The sequence below is a fragment of the Abrus precatorius genome, unplaced genomic scaffold, assembly GCF_003935025.1.
Source record: "Abrus precatorius isolate BTA unplaced genomic scaffold, Abrus_2018 Scaffold11, whole genome shotgun sequence".
NCBI classification, from domain to species: domain Eukaryota; kingdom Viridiplantae; phylum Streptophyta; class Magnoliopsida; order Fabales; family Fabaceae; genus Abrus; species Abrus precatorius.
This window is the reverse complement of record NW_020874303.1, coordinates 5,900,270-5,926,386: the sequence shown is the minus strand read 5'-3', so window position 1 is coordinate 5,926,386 and position 26,117 is coordinate 5,900,270. Positions and strand designations below refer to the sequence as shown.

General features: G+C 32.0%; 3 protein-coding genes across 3 annotated transcripts; 1 reads left to right on the top strand and 2 right to left on the bottom strand.

Moving 5' to 3' along the window:
* Positions 1-1,019: 1,019 nt before the first annotated feature.
* Positions 1,020-5,864, top strand: LOC113854093 (mitogen-activated protein kinase 19-like). Its single transcript, XM_027484948.1, has 10 exons — positions 1,020-1,378; positions 2,024-2,432; positions 2,542-2,669; positions 2,786-2,845; positions 3,677-3,826; positions 3,954-4,109; positions 4,252-4,463; positions 4,559-4,660; positions 4,830-4,993; positions 5,225-5,864. The coding sequence occupies exons 1-10, from the start codon at positions 1,355-1,357 to the stop codon at positions 5,638-5,640; spliced, it is 1,821 nt and encodes a 606-aa protein (XP_027340749.1). The 5' UTR covers positions 1,020-1,354; the 3' UTR covers positions 5,641-5,864.
* Positions 5,865-6,241: 377 nt separating this feature from the next.
* On the bottom strand, positions 6,242-8,756 carry LOC113855520. Its single transcript, XM_027487161.1, has 4 exons — positions 8,510-8,756; positions 7,111-7,703; positions 6,516-7,031; positions 6,242-6,379 (listed from the first exon to the last, which is right to left on the bottom strand). The coding sequence occupies exons 1-4, from the start codon at positions 8,754-8,756 to the stop codon at positions 6,242-6,244; spliced, it is 1,494 nt and encodes a 497-aa protein (XP_027342962.1).
* Positions 8,757-11,814: 3,058 nt separating this feature from the next.
* Positions 11,815-13,572, bottom strand: LOC113854744 (protein SRG1-like). Its single transcript, XM_027485934.1, has 4 exons — positions 13,253-13,572; positions 12,927-13,174; positions 12,522-12,840; positions 11,815-12,185 (listed from the first exon to the last, which is right to left on the bottom strand). The coding sequence occupies exons 1-4, from the start codon at positions 13,484-13,486 to the stop codon at positions 11,931-11,933; spliced, it is 1,056 nt and encodes a 351-aa protein (XP_027341735.1). The 5' UTR covers positions 13,487-13,572; the 3' UTR covers positions 11,815-11,930.
* Positions 13,573-26,117: the final 12,545 nt, after the last annotated feature.

Genomic DNA, 26,117 nt, shown 5'->3' with positions numbered 1-26,117 from the left:
AATATATATATATATATATATATATATATATATATTGTAAAATTTACTTCTATATGTTAAATTTGAATTTATTTTTAAACTAATATTTTTAAAAACTATCTTACATGAAAAAATTTTAATTTAATTTTCTCTTATATTATTTATCGATAGTCAAACTCCTGTTTTTATGGTAATGTCTTCCAACAAATACCTACCGACTAAGAGTAATATGTAACTTTTCTTATATCGAATTTTTATTTTTCAAATTCATTTAATTTATACATTTATTTTATAATTTTATAATTTTAGCTTTTTAATTTTATTTTATTTAATATAATAAAATATGTATCATTAATAAAGAAATTAATATTTTAAAGTTGTACAATTTATTAACTTTAAAATAATTATATAATATATCTTTAATTTTTATTCAAAATATTTGTTTTAATTCAATAATACAGTTCATAAATGTAAAAATATTTACTAAAAAAATAAAATTAACTCTTTTTAATAAAAATATTTCTTTTATTATTTTTTCCTCTTAAAATCTTAAATCATATTTTTTATAAATTGAGTTAATCAAACTTAATAAATTTTATTTCCTTCAAACTTTATCATTTGAAATATAATATTTATATAAAATTTAGAATTTTCTTTTCTTCAAAATTTATCAATTAAATATAATATTTCTTCATAATATAAAATTTTGTTTTTCTTTAAAACTTTAGTAACATATATTCTAAATTTTTTTTATTTTATCAAAATTTAATTTTTAAAATTTTTAAATAATTTCTTATTTAAATATATGGCAAAATTTCGGTTATTTGAATACATATTTTTTTTAAAAAATTTATAAAAAATAACTTAAACAAGACATTGTATTACGAACTAAGAAATAAAATAAAATAATTAATGGTCATATTTCAATAATGTGCAGGGTGTACGGTGCTATTACAAGAAGAAAATTTGTATTTTTAAACTTACATTTATTTTAATGAAAAGACAAATAAATAAATATAGAATGAGAAAATTTGACCCACCTTCTTTTCAATTGTCTCTCTCCCGTTCCTTTGGATCTCTCTCTCTCTCCCGCGCTGAGCTCAGATCATCTGAAGCAAAGCATTTCTGCTTCTGCTACACCCGCAACTTCTTCTCCTTCTCGCTCTAGGGTTTTCACTCCTTTTTGGAGCCTTGAATTGCTGGTTAACCGGTTCGTTTTTTCTTTTTGTGCTGAATTTTGAAGTTGGAGCTTGATCTTCGATTTGGGGTTTTGCTTTTTTGGCGGTGAGTGAAGTGAACGGCAAGGTAGGTAGCTGTGACATTGCTTGCGCTTTGATCTGTTCCCAGAAAGAAAGAAGAAAGAAAGAAGAACGAGATGCAGCAAGATCAGCCGAAGAAGGTTGTTTCTTTCTCCGATTTCACAATTCCAGAGTTTTTACGGTGCTGTAAACTAACTTGACAGTCGAAAGTCTTAAAAAAATTAAAAACTTGGAACTGGGGTGAAATAACGGCCAAAATTTGAGTATGCTGAGGCATTTGTTGTAAAAATTGTTGCTTTTTGTTATGATACTGGTTCCTGGATGTGAAGTTCTGCCTTTTGTTGCTGGTGGTTCTTGGGTGGTTTTAGTTTGGTGGATTAAATTTTGAACGTGCATCACTGTTGGATTGATTTCGTTACAGCGAATGTTTGTTGATTGATGGTGGATGTTATGGCTTGGTCTTGTTCAGTGGCCATTGAATATTATGTGCAGTTGGTTATTTCTATCTTGTGTTTGTAAGAAATTTTACATATTTTAGACTCCTTTTGAGTATTTGATAGACATTCAATCATGGTAGCTTGCTTGGAGTGATGATTTGTTAAATAATAATTGTCAAATTGCCTTGTATCTTGCTCGTCAATCTGAATGATTTTGTTAACCTATTATGTTTTTATGTAATTTGATTTGGTTCCTTTATAGATGTTTTCCGGTTCGTTCTGGTTATTTTCAATCATTGGTAATGGATTGTATAGAATAAAAGGTTTGTGTAATTTGTTAATGAGCAGGGTATTAAGGAGTTAGACTTTTTCACTGAGCATGGGGATGCCAACAGATACAAGATTCTTGAAGTTGTTGGGAAGGGTAGCTATGGAGTTGTTTGTTCAGCAATTGATACACACACTGGGGGAAAAGTTGCAATAAAGAAGATTCATGATGTTTTTGAACATATCTCTGATGCCATTAGAATCCTCCGGGAAGTCAAGTTGCTAAGACTCTTAAGACACCCTGATATTGTTGATATTAAGCGGATCATGTTGCCACCGTCAAAGAGGGAATTTAAGGATATTTATGTAGTCTTTGAGCTCATGGAGTCTGATCTCCATCAAGTCATCAAAGCTAATGATGACTTGACCCGTGAACACCATCAGTTTTTTCTTTATCAGATGCTACGAGCATTGAAGTATATGCATACAGGTCTTTGCTCTTTCATTTTTTGGCCTTCATATGCTTTTCTTGTTAAACTGTTATATTTCCGTAGAACATGTGCTCTATTGCTTCTAAATGATCTTATGTATTGTTGCAGCTAATGTATATCACAGAGACCTAAAGCCCAAGAATATACTGGCAAATGCAAACTGCAAACTCAAAGTCTGTGATTTCGGATTGGCAAGAGTTGCATTCAGTGATGCCCCAACAACAACCTTTTGGACGGTAATGTGGTTTATTTAATTTAAATTGCAATGGAGCAGATGGAAGTTATGCCTGTTTCTGTACATTCAATTAGTAGCATTGGGGTTTTTCATACTTTTTTCTGGGGCTTATTGCAGGATTATGTTGCTACAAGATGGTACAGAGCCCCAGAACTGTGTGGATCTTTCTTTTCTAAGGTATAGTTTAGCTAAATTTTGTGTTTTAAGGCAGATGCTATGGGGGTTATCTATGCTTCTTTTCAACGACAAGTTACTTTATTAACGTTATTACTTAGATGTGTTGAATAAATAATATATTTCTTGGCATATCTTAAGTGCTATTCATCATTGCATATTTGTGTGACCAGTTTGTTTGTCTGAGGCATGGGTTTTTGATTGAATACTCTTATGATAGGGTGATTCCTCTGTAAATTTTAATCTGAAGGATATAATCTAACTGCAATTTGTAGTTTGAGATAAGGTAGAGCTGTGGAGTTGAGTATCATGTTCATGTTTTATGTCTAGGATGGAATAAAAGTTGAGAAATTGTTGATAATGGGAAATGTAGTAAAGTTTTCCAGAAAAACTGTTTTAGGACTCCAGGCACCTAGGCATATGGAGGATAGTAGACTATGGCAGCTGGGCATAGAATAATTTGAAACTTCATACAATTTAATGTTAACAACATGGTATACTTACTTTTGCTTATTATTTGCTTTCCACTGTAGTACAAGTCCAAGTTTGCTCTACCCAGAAAAGAGAAATTGAAAATGTATTTTGTTTGCCTGACTTGCAAAGATTTTGCTCTTATTTCTGTATGAAATACTTTCTGTGTGTTTTATAGTAAACAGTAATGCCTAGATTATAATAATTCTTGTTCAGGGAGGACTATTGATCTCTCCTGGAAGTTGAATTTATCTGTCCTTCAGGTAATTGTGTCGGTTTGTCTGTTTTCGTGAAGTGGTTTGTTGGAATGTGTAATACCCCTTCTTCTTTAATATTCTGATTTTGTTGGAATTATTTTTGCAGTATACACCAGCAATTGATATATGGAGTATTGGATGCATTTTTGCTGAGGTGCTGACTGGAAAGCCATTGTTTGCTGGTAAAAGTGTTGTGCATCAATTAGATTTGATTACTGATCTTCTTGGGACACCATCACCTGAAACCATTGGAGGAGTATGGACCATTCTTTCGTTTTTATGTTTATCTTTCTCTTCATCTCATGAGCTTGTTAATGGTGTTTCTTTCATGAAAAATTATTTTAGGGGAGCATTTGGCAGCTAACTTATTCAAATTTATGTAGGTTCGAAATGAGAAAGCAAGGAAGTACTTGATGGAAATGCGGAAGAAACCTCCCATGCCTTTTGAAAAGAAATTTCCAAATGCTGATCCATTGGCACTTCGCCTACTGCAAAGGCTTTTAGCATTTGATCCAAAGGATCGGCCAACTGCTCAAGAGGTATAAGTTTATCTTTAATATTGTATGTTATAACCTGTTTAGGGAGTATCTAGAGAAGTGAATTTTGGGATCTTTATTTGCAAAGTGATATTTTTTTGCAATATAAATGTGAAAGAAACCATTTTGCATGTTTGGTTGGCAGGCACTAGCTGATCCTTTCTTTAAGGGTTTGGCCAAAGTTGAGAGAGAACCTTCTTGTCAGCCAATTTCAAGATTGGAATTTGAGTTTGAGAGAAGACGGGTTACAAAGGATGATGTCAGGGAACTAATATACCGGGAAATATTGGAATATCATCCTCAACTACTTAAAGATTACATGAATGGATCTGAAGGCACTAATTTTATCTACCCTAGGTCAAAGCTTAATACCCTTTTTTGCTGATGTAACATAAATGCATGTATATGTGTAATTACAATGCTTATTATTTACGAAGATATATTCCTTGCAGTGCAATAGATCAATTTAGAAAGCAGTTTGCTTATCTTGAGGAAAATCATGGTAAAAGTGGCCCAGTGATTCCTCCAGAAAGGAAGCATGTCTCCCTTCCAAGGTAAGACTAACATGCACTAACTGTGGAAGGCTTTGGGTTTTTAGTTGCCTTGCCTTTCTTAATTTCTGGCTACTAATTTGGTTACATGTTGAGTTTGATCCTTTTTTTTTTTAAACTACATATTTTCTGATGGATATGTTATATAAACACACCTATTTATTTTTTGAAGGTCCACTGTTCACTGTAGTACAATTCCTCCTAGTACGCAGCCATCTTTCGTTCCATGCGAGGACAAGCAAATGCCAGAAAAGGCATCAAAGATTTCGAGTGCTGTAGAATCAAATTCTGGAAGTCAACTAAGGAGTTCACGACCTCCACCAAGGGTTCCAGCAGGTATAAACTGTATATTTAATGTGGTGCTTACCTTAAATCTTTCAATGAAGTATTTAGAATCAATAATAGAGAACAACAGAAAAGAAACAAAAACGAGTAACACTTAGGAAAGCTCATAAATCCTTATGGCACTGTAATGTGAGCTGAATATGAACTAGGTACTAATGTTTATTTATGTTTTTGTCTTGTTTGTTATAACATTATTAAACTGCTTTTCTTTCCTTGCCACAGCTAAACCAGGTCGAGTTGTAGGGCCATTTCCGCACTACGACAATGAGAAAAACACGAGAGACTCTTATGACCAGAGGATCTTCTACCGAAATACTCTTCCTCAAGCAATCTCTCCTCACTGTTTCCATAGGTTACAATCCACCGACACAAAAACTAAATCAGAAACATACAAGGATATTTCACAAGGAAAACATCAGCTCTCATCCCAGCAGTGTAGCATGCCAGCCAGACCAGCTATTGATCTTAATACCAACCCCTACTACCAGCAAGGAAAGGGTGATCACATAAATGATCCTGTTGCGTCTATTGATGCAAAATTGTTGCAGGCACAATCTCAATTTGGTGCAGTTGGTGCTGCTGCAGTAGCTGTTGCAGCTCACAGGCATTCAGGGTCCTTTCAGTATGGATTGTCATAGGTTGGGATATTTTAGAGATTCAACAACGACGAGAAAGCCTTAACTCACTGAGTGTTTTGGAGATACGTGCTATATATAAATATGCCTTATGCCTGAGGTTGGAAGGAAGGAAGTTGATCAAATTTAAGGGTTAGGTCTGATTTTCCATTATTGCTTTCAGATTACCATCGTTGTAATTATATGTACATCATTCAATTGATTAATAAAAAATTGATTGTTTCTCTCCCGTCTTCATCTTGGCGTAAATATTATCTATGGTGCTAAGAATAAATACGATTTCCATAAGACAATGCCATTGATTTGATGAGAAATAACAAAAGGAATATAAAATATTCAAGCGGCTAAAGCTGCGGCAGCTACTCTTATCATAACAGAAAGAATTGTACAATGAAAGAACTTGAAATGGTAAATGAATTTTTATCTCGACAATGTTTGGTGAATAAATTTTTCCAACGGGGTGTTAAAAGTGATAACCACACGATCTTGTGCTGTAAACGAGATAACATGATAATGGGATGATAAAAACCATCTTATAGCCAGCAGAATTGCTGGGTATTACATTAGAGGGTTCTGTAAGTATACTTCCTGTTATCTTGAAATTTCAGTAAGCATGCTTGGGGATAATAATATCAAAGTTGCTTACCGTCCATTCTGCTAGGTGGCCAACACCACTTATGTATATTTCAGTCCCCAAGGTAATAGATGACCAGTATCTTTCCACAGGCTTAGTACCTGGATCCTGCATTAAATATATTATTTTTAACAACAAATACTAAGTATTATTATAACAGTTATTAATAATGATTTCATAATTGATAAATATTGCTTATCATGGATTGTTTCTAAACAGATAGTTAATGAACGTAAAATCTTGCCTGATAAAAATAGATGGACTGAGAGAGCCTTCCAACATCAAGCTCCCAAGTTCTTGAATCACCAACCCAACCTTCACCTTTCTTTGTTGGGTACCCGTATTCGCCCCAAACCGGGTGGGGCAAAATTTGGAGTATCTCTTGAGGCTGCGGGTTACTATATGGGTCAGAGGTCTTTACTGGTTTCTCCAAAAACATGGCATTGCCTGGAGCCCGGTAGACATGATAGGCGTCATAGGGGAAGTTGGCGGCGTCGGTCCGGTAAACCTGGGTGCCATTTGCAAAGATATGATGAGGAGGACAATGTTGAAGCTGATCTGGTTTGCACCATGGTTCAATTTCCGGGTTTATGATCATTTCACTATATCTTGTAACATCAGAGGTGACATCTCCATTGCATGGCTTCCCATTGTTCTTCCAACAACTTCCTATGTCCATGAGGTAGAATTGGCTCTTTGGACCACCTCCCTTTTTGATATCAAGGGTGAATGTTACCTTAAAATGTGGTGACTTTGGTACCTATATTAAAATCTTTTAACTTTGGAAACAAGCATATAAAGAAAATACTAATAAGTTGTAAATGGAGTAAACAACTCACTATTTTTGACATGCCTCTTGTTTCATAATGGTACCCCCCAGAGAACCCTGCTGTGGCATCTGATCTCAAATAGAGCATTAGCCATGGATATTTAGAAGATGTCTTCAACACATTGTGAAAGACCCAGCTTCCATTACCCACTTCCTTCTCCCAAGTCACAGAATAATAAGATGTGTCATTCACATTAGCTGCTGTTGCAGTATCAACATTCAAGTCCCATGACCCATAGAAACTTCCCTTCATGATCTTTCTTTCATCTCCATACACCTTGGTATGCTTGTGGTACATTGAAGGCATATTCATACACCCTTTTCCAAAGCAAGGAAAATCAGGTGACTGTGGGAATGGCTTTGCTTTGAAGCCATTGTTTGGACACACTGCAGCTAAGGTGTCCATGTTGCCACTCTTTAGCATTATCATCCAGAATTGCCATGGCCTTGGAGTATCTAAAACTTCACATATGGCACCCAAGTATAATTCCTTCATAGCTGCGTACTTGTTGGTACTCAATGAACTCAAAGGAATGGATGAATTGCTTGATATGCCTAGCCTGTTCTGCCATTCATGCACCCTGTGAACCAAGTCCACATTCTCTGCATGTGATCATCAAAATATTAAGTATCCGAATTCCGAAAAAATTCCATTACCATACACTTCAACTTCAATGAAAAGGGAAAAAGAAATTTGACTACGGACGTTTTTAGATTCCACGTTACCATATATATCTTGTCAGTGTAAAAAGATAGAGAAGTAGATATCGAAGTTATTTTCTAAATGAAGTCATGAGATTACTATACCGATATAGTTTGCATTACTTGCATCAATTACAAGATTTCATATGCTATTTTAGTTCTGTTATTTCAACTACTAACCTGATACTATATGTGACACTATATCATTGCTTTCATCTCTTACTTTTTCTCTTTTCTGTATTATATGCATCTCAAATATATTGCTCAAATATAAAGATTTAGGTATTCCCTACCAAAGATGGGCTTGTTTGATATAAAGTTGAAAAATCAATTCTCACATATTTTTAGTGAAAAATATGCATTATAAACAAAATGTGTGATTAAAATTATTTATGCATTAACTGCATTCAATGACTCAAAATCAACTTTATTGAAATTAATTATACTTAATATAAAACAATCGATTTTGCTAACAGGAATTAAGTATACTTCTCCGACCACCATGTCCCACTATGCACGAAACATTTATAGACTATATTATTTTAAAAGAGAAATTATAGTTGTACAATAACTATATACAACAATTCATACAAATAAGAAAGATAAAAAACTATAAGATAAAATAAGTGATGTGACAGAGAAATTAAAAGGTGCTATATGAGCTGTATATCTTTATCATATTCTTTGAAAAGGGCACATACTTGGACGTTCGCAAAATATGAGATCAAAGCAATCTGCCATTCTTGGACTACCCATGTTTGGTGCTTCTTTCCCAACCTCATTGCACTGATTCCACGACTCAATTGCAACTCTAAGACCATCTCTTCTCATACCAGAATCGCCAATTGCCGATATATAATCTTCATCATTCAATGTTGCATACACTGGAAACAACAAAAATGCACATGCAGCTGCAATAAAGTTAAAATAGAGGTGAACTTCCCTTTTCTCCATTATTAATAGAGTAACACGAATCAGAACTTAGATGCGTGGCACAAGTAGGTTTTGTTCATACAAAATTGTGGTTAAATGTGCCAAATTCTAACTTCCTCTCACTTTAGTTTTTTTCCTTGTAGAGAATCGGTCCACCATAATAGTTTTAGCCGTTGATAAAGAAGTAAAGGGATGGCTAAAATCGAGCTTTTAATTTTCATACTAGTAAATTAATCTATTATCCTATTAAGTATTGTGCGATATAAAGTGTATGTCCTTGTATGTATTCAATTTTGCAAATTTATATTGATATAAAACCTAATTATGTTATATGAATAATATAGTAATTGGATATTATATTACGATATCATTAAAAATATTATGTTATTAGAATATAAGCTTATCTTGTTGCCTATCCTATTCTATTAGCCTATTGTAAATATTATCCTCATAGGTGAAAAAATAATTAATTTATGCCTTGTTTTATTGTTTTTTTTTTTCAAAATGTTCATTAAGTTATATAGTTAACTTATTCTAATAGATGAATTACCAAATAAAACAATTTTACATAGTGTTTGGTAGTTGATATAAGAGTCTAACATATGATAATTTATCCTATTTTATTTTTTTATAATATTTATTGAATAACATAATATAATAACTTATCAAGATATGAATTTTTTTTACTCATACTTCATACTTTTGATAAAGATATCCTATGAACATTGATTTTATTAAAAACTAATTTAAAAATATTTTTTATAAAATAAATTTGTCTCATTTTATAAAATATTATTTCAATTTTTTTATAATATTTTTTTTATTATAATTTAATAAAAAATTTAACTGTGAAAAAATTAAGAGAAGTACTGTAATTTAATTTCAAAATTTTACTATTATTCATTCATAACTTTATTTTTAATTTTTTAATATATATTTTTATTAAAAAGTTAAAAATTTAAGTTAGAATTAAATATAAAAATATATTAATTTAATAAAATAGTAATTCAATTATTTCAATATAATGTATCCTTATTTTATTTTTTTTAATCATATCTAATATTGACGATTATGATAGAATGCCATTTCATCTACTATTATAATTTATATCTAAGATAAGATTTCTACTTTTATTATATCACATCTTTGTTTAATTTTATCATCCTATTATACGATCGCCAAACGAGTTTTAAAATTTCATTTTTTATATTACACAAGTCTATATAATTATTAAAAAAACAGTATCATATCTTTATTATGAAATATTAAATATTTAATTTTAAATTATATTTTATGTATTTTTTAAAGTTATAATAGCAAATTACGATGATTCTATTTTGAATCGTTTTCAGTTTTTTTTTCCCAATCATAATATGCAAGTCTTTAGTTATTAAAAAAAACGAAGTACATATAAAAATCTAATATAGTAATAATATAATATGAAAAATGTTTTATCTGATAAAAAATATATATTGATTAACTAATATAAGTTAGTTTGAGTGACAAACGGTTCAGTATAGTCTAAGCAAAGTCTTGAATTTGAGTTCTTGTGTATGAAATTTTTTTTGAGTAATAAACTAACATAAGTTGGTTCGAGTGGTAAGCAGTCCAATATAACTTAAGTAAGGTCTTAGGTATGAAAAAAATTTTGAGTGATTAAAGTAAGCCGTTCAGTATAGTTTAAGTAAGGTTTTAGATTTGAGTTATTGTGTATGAAAAAAATTTTGAGTGGTAAATTGATGTCCAATAAAAGGATAACTGATAATTTTTGTTAATATTTTAAATTAATTTTTCATTAATAATTTCAAAATGTATAAAATACCATGCACCAAGATTTTAAAAAAGTGAATTATTTAAGGTCTGTTTGGATGATTGTCAATCTTGAATTTTACAATTTTAAAATAATTAAAATCAGTTTTTAATTTTATGATTTTAGTATGTTTTTTATAGTTTATATTTTAAAATTTTAATATCAAATTCCAAATCTAAAACATTCAAATATTTTACAAATTTTCTGACAAATGTTAAAAGTCACACAATTAATTCTATAATTTTAACAAAAATTTACTACTGTATTATTATATATCATTGGATACATGTTAAAATAGTTGAGTTACTTATTACATATTTACACTTTGTTTGTCGTCCCCGATAATAATAACGACAGATAATCATCACAATCAAGAAAGCAACAGTGAAAGCGATAACATAAAATTGATTACAATGACAATAAATAATGACAAGAATTATAATAGTGACAAGACTATGACAATACTGTGATTAAGAAATAATATTTTATGTAACATAAGCTTTTCTGAAAAATAAATATGATGATGTATATTTTTTTTTCTTGTCACTTTCATACAAAAGAGGAATTCATTTAAATATTATACAAAATTATCCCTTTGTGTGTCTGTGTAATTATTTTTTATGACTTCTTATATTTTATAAATTTTGAATATATTTTTTTTGTAATACTATGACAATGTTATAGTATTTCTTATTTTTAATTTAAAGCACTCAAAATCAATAAAATTTAATAATAAAAAAGTTGTTATATTATTAACACATTCAAATAATAAATATGCTAGGAGGATGCACCATGTATAACATTAATATATATATATATGTGTGTGTATGAAGGTATATATATATATTAAGTAAAATATTTATAATAAGAAAATTCAAACTTGCCAAAACACGGTTGAATTGAGAAAAAATGATGGAAACAGAAATAGCACGTAAACATGTAGTGACATATCTAGTAAATAGTTTTTGGTTTAGAGAAAACATTTACAGAAAGCTAGTAAGGTGTTTCTTTTGAGTTAATTTTTTATATTTAGCACAAAAATAGATAATAAAAAATTGAGATACATAACATTGGGAGAGAAAAACCATGTTGAAGTAACCCCTTAATTAATAAGTTTGTCAATGTTACAATTAATTTTCCTGTTCAATTGAACTGTTTCTATGTATGAAACTTTTATGTTGCAGATGGATTGGGACACTCCCTTGCTTCCTTTTATGATAATTCATTTTGCTGATAAAATTAAGAAGCTATGAGAAAAATGCCTCTAAGGTAATGATGTATACAATCCATTGAGTAATAAACTCTTATTTTACTATAACTCCTTTCTTGTTGTGCATATACTGCTTATAATGTGTGCAAATATTGCTTTCCTGGATTCAACAAATTCAATCATAATTCTCTATTCTCAAGGTATCTAGGTGAGACTTTCCTTCAAGTTTACGAGAAAAACGACTCCTCAAATACTCTCTTAGTTCAAGTCTTTTGAATCGTGCTGGTGTTTGTTCACTGATCAAATTCTTTGCCGGACCTATAACACCATCTTTTCTCACATTGCAGAATGTTGCAATTGAAAGCCTTTCCTTTTCAGAGTTCACCACTGCACGATGCTCAATACTTCGGTATAGTCCATTAGTTATAATCTTCCATGAAAAATAAGCAAACACAACAAAAAATGCCACGAGGATGTTAGACCACAAATAGAACAGAAAATATATTAAGAATTTTGGGAATATAAACAAAAGAAAAAAAAAAACTTTTTTCCCATACACGCTGTTTTTACCTATAGTCTTGCACCATAAGTGAGATGTATTCAACTCAATAATTGAAGTTTGTTTATGGAGAAATTGAAGGTATTTACTCAACATGCTCTTAATTATAAAGTGGAATTGCGAGAGTTGTTTTAATTAAATTATTTGGAATAGTAAAAACATGAAAAATGAATTTGGTATTGGTGAAAATTAGAATATTTACGGTACCTCTAGCATGTCTCCAATGTTGACAATGAAGGCATTAGGTAGGGGTTTAATAGGAAACCACATACCATCTTTCTTTATTTGGAGCCCTTCTACATCATTAGCTTGAAGGAGGATGGTAAGACCTCCTCCATCTGAATGGGGTGTCAGGCCAATAACTTTCTCTGGTTGAGGACATGGAGGATAGTAGTTTATCCTTATAATCTGCACCCCATCTTCAAACAATTCTTCTATTTCCTTGCTTTCTAGAGCTTTTGCTATAAGTCTAATCAGGGTCTCACCAATATTATTTATTTCTTCTGAGTAACATTCAAGGGTGTCCCTGTAAGAAAAAATAAGGAATATTGAAGGAATAATAAAGTAGTTGACTAAAGAGATTGAGTAACAAAGATAGAGAGAACGAAGGACCTAAAAGGAAGAGGGAGATTTGGGAATAAGTGAGGATTCCTTGCATGAATTGGATGTGTGGATATCATGAAAATGTCTGACCAATCAAGTTTTTGTTCCTCAGAAACAACAAACACGTGTCCAAATCCCTCAATATTTCCTGGACTTTGCCGAAGCTTTTTCTTTTCAGATATTGGAATCTTGAAGAAATCTTGAACATCCAACTTGATCTTGTCCAAGATGTTTGAGTCAAGTCCATGGTTTACCAACTGCAAAAACAATTGTCAAGTTTCTCATATATACGATACAAAATAAGAGAAGAAAAAAAAATCCAAAAATGCAATAACCTGGAAGAAACCCCATTCTTTACAAGCAAGGTGAAGCTTGGTCAATTCATCATTCCCTACTTCATTAGAAAGCAAGTTTTGAAAATCAATGACAGGGATTCCTAGCGAACCATCAACTTGAGAGATGATCAACTCTTGTTGATCAGGACGAAGGTATCTGGGTGGAACATCTGCCAAATTTTCCTTTGCCAACTCTTGAACTGATGGCACAACAATAGAACTCCCAAAATCCATTTTTTCAAATGCTCTACTAGCCAGTAACTACCTACAATTTGAAAGCATCTTATATGCAACAAGTATCATACATACCTTTGAAAGAAAAAATATCCTATCCAAATTAAAATAACTTAAAGATAGATTTCATTAAACAGATAATTCAATGCCAAAAAAACTACTTTGCTGTTTAGAATTGATCCTAGATTTACCTTTAATTGTAAGTAGACATGACTATTTAAAAAAATTGTATTTTTTTAATTTTGATTATTCAGATATATAGAATCTAACAATAACTGAAGTAATGTTATTTTCATTTCTTACAGTAATTAGTAACCACTAATTTTACTTGAGACTAATTTTTGTGTATGTAATACAGGTATCAAACATGATTTTTTGAATTATCCGTACGTAAATGCGCGAGATTAAAAACAGGTACATGCTTTGCGAACTTGGAAATTGGAAGATAGAGGCTATGACGCGCGCCAAGGTTTATATACTCATCTTTGCTTTTTTTTGGCTTTTTAACTTTCAACTCAAGCATTTGACTTATATAGAGTTGCTAATATGAAGTTGCCCAATTGAATTTCTAGTAAGATAAAAACACAGTATATGAGAAGGAATTGAGATGAAGTTTACCTGAAGAAGAAGAAGAAGAGTACTCCTTTTACTGTTTCAATTTCTGACAATCTCCTCCTCCTTTCAATGGTTGCCTCGGATCCTATAGACAAGTTATATATATAAATAACTTCAGTCAAACGTAGGCTGCGGATCCTGCTTAGTTTTTTTAACATGTGTCCAATCACATATAACAAAATTTAATATAATAAAATTTTGTTAAAAATTATAAATTTTAATATATTAATACTATAACTTTTAATAAAAAATACTGTTTATTAATTCTTTATTACTTGAAAATTGATGACTTATTATTATTATCAACGTAAATAATTAACACAAATCACCCGTATAATCATTTGGTTTTCTCTTCTCTTTTTATCTTTCTAATTTATGAAAAAGATATAACCTTTTTTTATATATATAAAAATAACATTTCTCTTAATAAATGTAGCAGTCTCGCATGAGAATATTCTCTCTTTTAACTCAGGTTTACTAATTTCCATTAAAGAACACTTTGCATGGTTAGTGCTTAGTGGTCACTGGTCACAGCGTAGCTAATCATTCGCTGAAAAATAAAAAGACGGAGAGGGATAAGACTGACGCTAGATTAGATGACGGTGAATGCAGAATTATTATTATTATTATGTGAATACAAGTCCTTTAATACCTGCTCCCATCTCATTCATAAGCGAGTAAAAAATTCGTTTAATCAAACCTGCAAGAACTTCCGGATACGAAAGTTTTTACTTATAACAGATTTTTACCTTTGAATATCTGTGAGTTAAGATGATTTTATCATCGCTAATAATAGCTATATAATCCAAACAAAATTGATTTTTAAGAGCATGTTTGTTTCTTCATTATAATTTCTTAATAGTTTTCAATTTCAACGCTGAACAAAATAATTATGAGACTGTTACAAAAATAAATAAATAAATAAATAGTTTATAAGATGTGAACGCGAAGTTACGGCGTTAGAATTCAAGACTAGATATGTTCTGTTTGAATAAAATAAAGATGAAAAATTATTGAGGAACAATCAATGACACTGTTTAGATGAAAATTCGTCATTGGTAGATTGGTTTCCAATTTCAAAAGAATTTTTTCTTTTCAAAAATTAAAAATACATTATTTTTTATTTCTTCTATTTTTTTATTTAGTTTAATCTGAATCCAACCTGGATCAATGTGATATACACAAGGACTCGAATCTAAAACTTTGTGTTACGTGTACGAATATAAAAAAGTATATGAATGAAGTAAGTGACGTAAGAAAGAAGACAATCAATTGAACTGGTATTCTAAATGCTTAAATTAATATTGCTATGGAGTCGTACATGAAAATAGTAATGACAATAAAGGAAAAAAATAAGATAACTGAAAGAATATTCTCTAAAAGCGAAATAGATTCGAGAGAGAGAAAAAACAGACTCATTCATTCCATACCTTTCTCTTTCCTCTAACAAAATATTTATAATACATCCTTTAGCATTCAAATTCAAGCTACCTTGAGCTAGTGACCTTTATGTGTGTGCTTCTTTTGCGCTCAGCCTTTTGATGATTGCGTGCCACGTGTCCAGATCCCATTCCTTGCTTAGCAGCCACTAATACGGGTCCCTCATCATTTTCATTCATTACAATTCCTCTCCTTTTGAAAACAACCTTGTCCTTAAGATTTAACGATATATATGTTGTTTCAATTGCGTCCTTATCTTCCCATGTGGCTTGAGACTCATCAAGTCATTCCCATTGAATTAACAACTGCTTACCTTGCTTTTGTCCCTTGAGAATAACTGTTACGCAATCAGAATACAACAATATTCTTTGTGTTAAATTACTAACTAGCAAGTATACTAGGTAGTTGTAGCAAGTAATAAAATTTTGAAAATCAATATGAGTCTCAAGTATCATTCACAAGGATCTTATTTTCAATTAACACTTCACAAATTGATAATTAGTTGAGCCACACAATTCATTTGAAAGATTTGTAATATGTAAAAAATGAGAAATAAGAACAATACAAGGTAATAAAATGCTGTAAAATAGAATATGAATTTTATATTGAAAATATTATGTGGAAAATAGTTAGAAATCACTTTACCAGATTTTCAATTGTAATTTAATCATGTTCTAGACACTTAAGAATTTTAATTGATTGATAATCAATTTCACTTTTTTAACTAAAGGACAATTATTTGTCTCATTGATCCTAATACCTAATTAAACTTTTCTAATTCTTTACGTGAAATTTAATCAAATACTGCATTAAGTTATAGAAATTATAAGATTACTAAATTATGATACTTATTCCTGAGATCCCAATAACCTAGGCATATGATTCAGATTTGAGAAATAAACTCAATTTTTATTGATGAAGATTCTTCTAAATTCAATTGAATGAAGGATTAATTCAGAACTGCATTAAGAATAGAATAACATACTCAATTCACTTAAAATCTCAAGGTCCAGATCCGCATTTACATCACAATATCAAATCTGGATCCATAGATCCCTAACCAAAAAGGTTTAGAACAACATTACAATGAAAAAAGGAGAAGTAAGAGAAGAAGAAGACAAGGAGCAGAAGAACATCTTTGAAGACCCAATCTTTATACTGATTCCTCCAACAATGAAGTTTGAAAGCCGCTCTCAATTTCTCTCTGACTTTTCTTGGAAGTTAAAACAATTACAAAGTGAAAAAATGACAAAATGATCAAAAGTCTCCAAATTTGAACTCTTAACTTCTATTTATAATATTTTTTCTGCCTTTTTCACTTATACACTTTAATCTCTGAGAATTATAACGTGAAAGGTCTTCTAGAAGTTTCTATAGCTGAGGTAAGAACTCAAATCGTCCAAAATCGACACTTAAAAGTAATTTTCAAAATTCTGTTATTTTACATAGACACTTTCAGGAGTAAGAGTGTCCATGCGCATGTGTTCTGCGTAAGTAAGGCTTGTGCGTGGCTACTTTAAGTAGGTAGAGTGTACACGCACAACTTGAGTGGCTACTTTCAGTAACCAGAGTGTCCACATTTAAAGTCTCAAAGTGTCAGAGTAAATTAGCCTTAGGTGTGGCTACTCTCAGTGACTAGAGTGTCCACACACAAGACTCTTCAAGATTTCTGTTGCTGGAGTGTTTACTTTCAACACTTAGAGTTGCTACTCACTTGATCTTTATGGATTTTCTTCTTTAAAGTGTTAATTCTATGCACTCAAAGTGTGACACACAAGCGCTAGGCGAGGGTGGGGAGTGATTGTTGGTGCAATATGTGACACGGACAAGGAGCGACTCCTGACAGGCTTTCGGCGGTAAAGGGCACATGAATGAATTGAACTTACATCGGAATGAGAGGAATCCAGAGACTATGTATACAGTTAAGGATAGCTTAAAGGAATTGATTAGGACTACCTATACTAACAAAATGCATTTACTTTTCAATGACTTATCACTTAAGAACTCCAAAGTTAAGCATGCTTAACTTGGAGCAATTATGGGATGAGTGACCTTTTGGAAAGTTCCCAGGAAATGTGTAAGTGAGGACAAAACATGCTGAAAAGTCTCGTGTTGGTTTGTAGGGACAGTCGTCAGTCCCAAATAAGTTCTGGCAGGCTTCCGGTGGTAAATGGCACATGAATGAATTGAACTTACATCGGAATGAGAGGAATTCAGAGACTGTGTATACAGTTAAGGAACAAAATATGTTGAAAATCTCGTGTTGGTTTGTGAGAACAGTCGTCAGTCCCAAATAAGTTGTTGGGCTGTTACACAAAGTGGTTACACCCAGCACTTATCATCTGATTCTTGCTCTTTAAGCTCAATCCTTTCACCTTTTTCCACTTCAATATCAACTTCAAAGTCTCAGCTCAAGCTTCTGCACAAAAATTAAGTCTTTTTATGTCAAATTATTCAGAATTGGAATAAAATCTAAAATTCTAAACTATTTACATAATTATGAATATTAATGCAATTTTTATGCCATTTTCAAGTTTATTTGGTACTTTACTACTTATTTATTAACAAAAACTATACTAAAAATGTAGTAAAATATGGATTTATTAATAACGAGATCCTTCAAGATGGCTATTAGCTGAATAACTGGTAATTGCTCATTAATAGTGAATGGTAAAGGAACGTAAGGCTGATTGTGATTTCCATGGCAAAGTTTGAGTTGAGGCATGAAACACAGGGTGAATCTTGGTCAAGGGAGACAATAATAACTTATATGCACTAACACCAATTCTTTCAATCACGGGAAAAAGCCCAAAGTACCTTAAACTTAGCTTCTAATTCTTCCTCAAAGCAACAATGTGTTACCTATAAAGTTGAAGCTTCACTAGAGCCATATCACCAACAACAAATTCCTTAGGAAGTCTCTCATCATTTGCATATTTCTTCATCACTTGCTGAGCTCTTTGTAAATTTCTCTTCAACTTAGCTAGAGTAGCATCTCTTAGCATGAGTTGATCTTGTACTGAAGCTGAATCCTGAGAATTAGAAATGTATCTCAATAGTTGAGGAGGTTCTCTACCATACTCACTCGAAAAGAAGCAATACCAATATTAGTATGATAGGCAATATTGTACCAATACTCTACCTATACCATTCCTTAAGATTATCAAATGTGAAGCATCTAAGATACATTTCAAGACGTTTATTTACAGTTTCTGATAAACCATCAAATTGAGGATGGTATATTGTAGACATGTTTAAGGATGTGCCACTCAAATTAAACAATTGTTGCCAAAATTGGCTAGTAAAAACTTTGTCTTTGTCAGAAACAATTGTCTTGAAAAATCCATGTAATTTGACCACTGTATTCATGAAAGTTTCAGCTATAACCTTGCTAGTATAATCAGCCTTCAGACTAGAGAAGTGAGCATACTTGGACAATCTATCTACTACTACCATAATGACTGTGTAGCCATGGGACAAGGGCAACCCAGTGATGAAGTCCATGACAATGTCCTCCCAAACTTGATCTAGAATAGGTAGAGGTTGCAACAATCTTGCAGGAGCCGTAATGGTAGTTTTTGCTTGCTGACACACTAGGAAATTCTGAACATAATCCTTGATGGACTTATGTATGCCTTGCCAGTAAAATTGAGCAGTAACCCGAGTCAAGGTTCTTGCATAACCAACATGACCACTAACCAATGAATTGTGACATTCATGCAAAAGTTGTTGTTTGAGAGAAAGATCATTAGGGAGAACCAATCTATCCTTCTAATATAATAGATCATCATGCACCATGTAATGAGGATCAGGAGGCTTGTTTGCCAAACATAACTCTATAACTTTTTGTAACTTATCATTAGGTAGTAAGACTTGTTTAAGTCTGGTGACTATCTGAAATTGAGGTTGAGACAATACCATGTGAAATGTTCTGGACAAGAAATCAACAGGAATGTTGTCTTTACCTAGTTTATACTCAATGGTAAAGTCACAGCCAAGTAATTTGTGAAGCCAATTTTGCTGCTCAGGAGTTTGGATGGCTTGGTCAATCAAACTTCTCAAACTTTTTAAATATGTTTTAATTACAAACTTGTGTCCCAACAAATAATGTCTAAATTTTGCATTAGCCTCAGTGATTGCATAAAATTCTCTTGTGTATGCTGACTTCTTCTGCAACCTAGGAGTTAATTTCTTGGAGAAAAAAGCAATAGGGTGATTATCTTGACTCAAAATTGCCCCTATGCCTAATCTAGAAGCATTAGTCTCCAATGTAAATGGTTTGTTAAAATTAGGTAATGTCAAGACAGGAGCTTGTGTCATGGCTAATTTGAGTAAAAAAAATGTTGTTAATGCCTCATTGCTCCATTAAAAGTTATCTTTTTTTTTTAACATATTAGTCAAAGGTGCAGCTATAGAAGTATAGCCTCTAACAAATCTTCGATAGTATCCTGTGAGGCCCAAAAACTCTCAAGTTGTTTGATATTAGTAGGAACATGTCACTCCAACAAAGCATTAACCTTGTTTTTCTCCACGGACATCCCAGATCTAGAGACAGAATGGCCTAGATATTCAACATTTTGCAATCCAAATGAACACATAGAGAGTCTAGCATATAGTTAATGCTTAAGCAATAGTTGAAGTACAATTTTCAAGTACTGCAAATGAGAATTCCAAGAGGGACTGTATACTAGAATATTATAAAAAAAACCAATACAAACTTTCTCAACAATCCTTTAAACACATCATTCATCAAATATTGGAATGTGGCAAGTGAATTAGACAAGCCAAATGACATTACCAAGGCCACTAATGAGAGCACCAAAATGTTATGTGTACAAACGTAAAAAAGCATATGAATGAAGTAAGTGATGTAAGGAAGAAGACAGTCAATAAAACTAGTATTGTAAATGTTCAAATTAATACTATTTTGGAGCCATACATGGAAATAGTAATAGCAATATAAGGAAAAAAGAGAAATAAATTTGAGAGAAAGAAAAAACATATTCATTCATTCCATGCCTTTCTCTTTCTTCTAATAGAATATTTATAATATATCCTTTAACACTCAAACCCATGCAACCTTGAGCTAGTGACCTTTACACGTGTGCTTCTTCTGCGCTTAACCTCTTGATGATCACGTGCCACGTGTTCAGATTCCATCCCTTACTTAGCGATCATTGATATGAGTCCCTCATCATTTTTATCCATTACACCTTACTTAAGCGATATTGAGTCGCTTGCCACTCAAACTAACTTCTGTTAGTTTATTTCTTTTATTTTTATCTTTGATCGAAAGAGATAATATTATTTTTGAAACAAAACATAGATGCAATATTATAAATACGATTAGTATTATGCTTCAATTGAAAGCATGTCTGCCTCTACATTTGTTCTATGCTCAATGGTTCGATATACTTCATTAGCTAATTTTCCATGTAAAACATACGAACAAAACCAAAAGTGTCATAAGAATATACAACATACAAAAAAGTAACTTTTTTTTATTAGTTCTAAGAATATAAAATGAAATTTATTTTTTCCCTTAATTGGAACCCGTAAGCCATCTTTCATTTTTTGGAGTTTTTTCACTCCATTAAATGATGAGACTTGATCCATCTGAATGGGGTGTGAGGCCAATAACTTTCTCTGGTTGAGGAGATGGAGGGTAATAGTTCATCCTCATAATTTGTGTCCCATGTTCAACTAACTTTTTTATTTCCTCACTTTCTAGAACTTTTGCCACATGTCTAATAATAGTCATTGCAATATTATTCATCTAACGTTCTAAAGTATCTCTATATATAAATAAAAAAAAATAGAGTTAATTATGTTTTTCGTCTAGCTTTCTTTATGGTAATTTTTTTAAAATTATTAGAATTTAATTATTAATTTATTTAAAATGTTAAAATTTAATTTCTTTCAAACAATGAATTAGATAATAAATGTCATTTAATTTTTTAATATTTATATACAACTTAATTAAAATCTTTTAAATATTTATAAAAAATTCCTAAAATCATATTCTCCATTTTATTCCTCTCATTGCCCCTTCTTAAACCATACTTCACATATCAGAAGTCATTGTCGTGCATATCAGTGGAAAAAAATTTCAACACAACACCAAACCTTGAACCAAAAAAGGTGATTTTTGGTAATGAATTCAGCATCAACATCAATGAAGTTGTATCCCCTACTTGAATGCAAGGAATCAAATAGCACTTGACCGTTACATACCAAGATACCTGTTTCACATCAAGAAGTAATAAAAGATTATTAAATTAACCCCTGGAAGCATTGCAAAAACTTGTTCGGAGGATAAATGTACCCATCGAGAAGTAATAAAAGGTTTTTAAATTAAGTTCCCGAAATATCGTCCCACAAGAATTGATTTTTAATTACTAAGAATTTCCTAATTCAATTGTTTAAGCTTCAAAGATACAAGATTAATTAAAAACAAGAATTTATAAAATCAATTATAAAACTAAGAGCAAAGAATACAATGCATGCCTTGATTAAACTTATCGAAGAGGAACGTAGGGCATATGAGTTTTCTCATTCAATCCTTTATGTTATTTTTCTATTTAACTCTAAATTCGATATCCTTGTGATTACCAATCATTCATACGAATACTATTAATACCCAATGGTCATGCAATATTAATATTCTTTTCTCTAAATTAACATCTCCAATGGTCATGCAAGACATTAATTTAAGAAAGCTTTAGGAGCCTACGAATTTGTTAATTTAATAACGATTAGAAGAGAAAGATTGGTTTGGTCCACCTAATCTTTTGTCTCATTTTATCCTATAGATCTATTAAAATCGAGGTACGGTCGCCTAATGATATAATTAATTAGGATTAAGAAAGAAGCGCAGTAGGATAAAATCTAATCACAAAACGGAAATCAAATTTAGATTCAAACATCAAAATTCCATAAATTCATGAATAATAGTTCCCATAGCCCTAGCTATGGACTTAGTTACTCATGCTAAAGAAAAGAACTAAAACAATCATAAACAAAGCCAAAATCAAAAGAAATAGCAAATTAGAGTATGAGATGTGTTCCCGGTCTTCAAGTACGATCGTTTGAAGCTCCAAGTCTCGCCAAGCATGTGCCAAAGATCGCGTGCAAAAGAGACGAGATCAGAAGTGTATCCCAAAGCCAAAGACTAGATGTGAAAACGGTTCAAAACGGTCTTATGATGCCTAAGATCTTCACTTTTATAGGTTTTGAAAACCTTAAAAAATCTTCATAATTGGGCTTCTCGCAGATGAGTACGGTCGTGCAAGGCCTTAAGCACGACCGTGCATGGGCTCAAAGCACCACGTGCTTATTGAATGGGTCTGGACGTGTTGATTGCTGCGAAACTCTAATCTTCCGTCAATTTGGGCCCCATAATGCACCCAAAATCCACTTACGGCCTCTTTATACCAAACTGCACAATTAATATATAAATTAGTATAAAATTTAAATAAAATAAAGGTTAAATATGAATAAATGGGCTGTAAAAGAGGATTTAATTACAGACTTATTAATACTTGTTTCACAAAATAGTATGGTTGAATAGGATGCACCCTCGAAACTCGAAGAACGTGAGTAAGCTCAGAGGGTTTTTGAAGAATAACCTTTTGAAAATATATTGAGGGATAATGACATAACAAAGGGCTCTTGTATTTGTAAGGAGGAATATCGCCAGTTGTGAATGGGTTGGTGGACACCAAGAAGTGAGAATGGCTGTGTATCCTAACTTAACGAAGCAAGGAAGGGGCATGTCATTTTGGTGATAGGTTTCGTCGTTGATGTCAAAAATGGGCACTGCGAGCCAGAGGGTTTTCTACCTCTTTGAAATCTGGATCCTCTTGCAGAGTTTGGTAGGAACAGTAGCTTGTAGAGGTTAAGCGAACTTTGTATTACTCGAGAGAATTTGGCAAAATGAGCTTGATTTAACATTTTTTAACATATTTTGTAATATTTTTTTATTATTGATTAAAATTTATTAAAAACTAAAGGTATATCATAGGAGAGAAGCTTGCAGACAGATTTGAACATTTCATGTTTATCAAAAGAGTGAATGCATTACTAAGCTTACCGAAAGAATACTCTACGAAGGTTTTTATACAGCTAAAAATGAAATGAAATGTAAGACAAATGAAAATAAAAAAGAATTACATGTGTATTAATTTGTAACTAACTAGAATCTAAGGCAATAACAAAATAACAAAATAACTACTCCTAATACCCCCTCAAGTTGGAGCGTGTATATTGACAAGACCCAACTTGGAAATGTTCACTAAGAAGAGCTTAGGAAGCAAAGCCTTAGTTAGAAGAACTCACATGAAAAAGGTGGATGAGACCAGTTTGAAGCTTTTCCCTAACAAAATGACAATCCACTTCAATGTGTTTCGTCCTCTCGTGAAAAGTAGGATTCTTAGTTATGTGAATGGCAGATTCAATATCACAATATGTGCTGAAAGAAGTAGAAACATGAACATTGAGATTAGCACACAAAAATTGAATCCATTGTTGCCCTCGAGTAAGAGAAGCTAAGGCTCTATATTCAGCCTTGGAAGAAGAGCAGGAGATGGTGGTTTGCTTCTTAGACTTCCATGAAATCAAGGCAGGACCAAAGAAAACACAGAAACCTGAAACTGACTTCCTCATATTGCTTGAACCAGCCCAATCAGAGTCTGAGAAGGTAGTGATTCAAAAATCAGTTTGAGAAGGATAAAACAAACCAAGTCCAGGGGATCCTTTGAGATATTTTATGATTCTCAAAGTTGCATGCCAGTGATCAGTATGCAGAGCAGAGACAAACTGACTAAGTTGCTGAACCGCAAATGCAATATCAGGTCTAGTATTAGTCAGATAGAGTAATTGTCTAACAAGGAGCCTATAAGAAGTGGGATCATCAAATAGTTCCCCTGAAGTAGAAAGCAATTTTGTCGAAGAATTCATAGGAGTAGTGATTGGTTTACAACCAGTAAGACCACATTCAGTAATTAGATCAAGACAATACTTCCGTTGATTGCATGAGCAGATCTAGCAACCTCTAAGTCAAGAAAAAATTTCAGATTGCCCAAATCTTTAATCCTGAAGAACTGATTAAGATGAATTTTGACAACATCAATTTCATGTAAATCATTGCCAGATAATACTATGTCATCAATATAGACTAATAAGGCAGTAAATGAAGTATTTCTCCTCTTAACAAATAATAAATGATCAGCGAAACTCTGTATATACCCCAGCTGAATAAGGGCAGATGTTAACTTGTGATTCCACTGGCGCCCAGCGATTTATTCAACTTACAAACTGTATGAGCTATAGGGGCAACTAATCCTGGAGGTAACCGCATGTAAACTTTCTTCAGTAAGATCGCAATTCAAAAAAGCATTATGTACATCAAGTTGATGTAAATACCAACCATGAGCTGCTGCTAAAGCCAATAAAAATCTAACAGTAGTAATTTTTGCAACAGGTGCAAAAGTTTCAAAGTAGTTTATCCTTTCAGTTTGATTAAACCCTTAAGCAACCAATTGGGCTTTATACCGCTCTATAGAACCATCTTGCTTAAATTTGATTTTATAGACCCACTTACACCCAATAGGGTGCTTTCCTGAGGTAAATCAACCAAAGACCATGTATGATTCTCCTCTAATGCGTTTAATTCATCACTCATAGCCTGTTTCCAGCAATATAACTTTGCAGCTTCATGATAACTTTTTGGGTCAATATGTGAGGAAATAGAATGACAAAAAGAAGTATGAGTGGATGAACAATTTGAATATGACAAAAAAGAAGATAAGGGATAGAGACACTTTGAATTGGATTGACCAGTTGAATTAGAGGAATGATTTCAACAAAAATAATCCTGTAAATATGCAGGGGTTTTTCTTACTCGAGAAGAAGTCCAAATGTTAGGATCATGATTTGCACTTGATTGTTCAGTAGATACATCATTGTCAGTATTTGCAGAATGACTAGGGGATGGAGTAATATCATTATGTGACTGTTGTAATTAAGTAGGACGGATTAAAATATCATCATAGATGCTTGGTTCGAAAATAGGCCCATGTGTAGTTTTGAAATTCGAGTTATTATCAATAACATATGTATGAAAAGGAAAATGTGTTTCACAGAACACAACATTTCTAGAAATCATAGTGTTTCTGGTGTGTAAGTCATATAACAAATAACCTTTTGTCCTCTCTTTATGACCAAGATAAACGCATTTTGTTGACCTGGGATCCAGCTTTGTCCTCCCAGAGACCAAACTTCTTGCATAAGCCTAACAACCAAAAATTTTGAAATTGAAAAGATCTGGTTTAGTCTTATATAACATTTCAAAAGGGAATTTTTGAGCCAAAAGGGGTGTTGGTAGCCTGTTTATTATATGAACAACATGTTTGAAAGCAAATGACCAGAATTTGTGTGGTAAATTTGCTTGAAAAATAAGAGCTCTACCAACATTTAATATATGTTAGTGTTTTCGTTCTACCACCCCATTTTGTTGGGTGTTTCAACACAAGTAGTCTCATATCTTAAGAAATAATCATTCATTAAAAACTCTTTT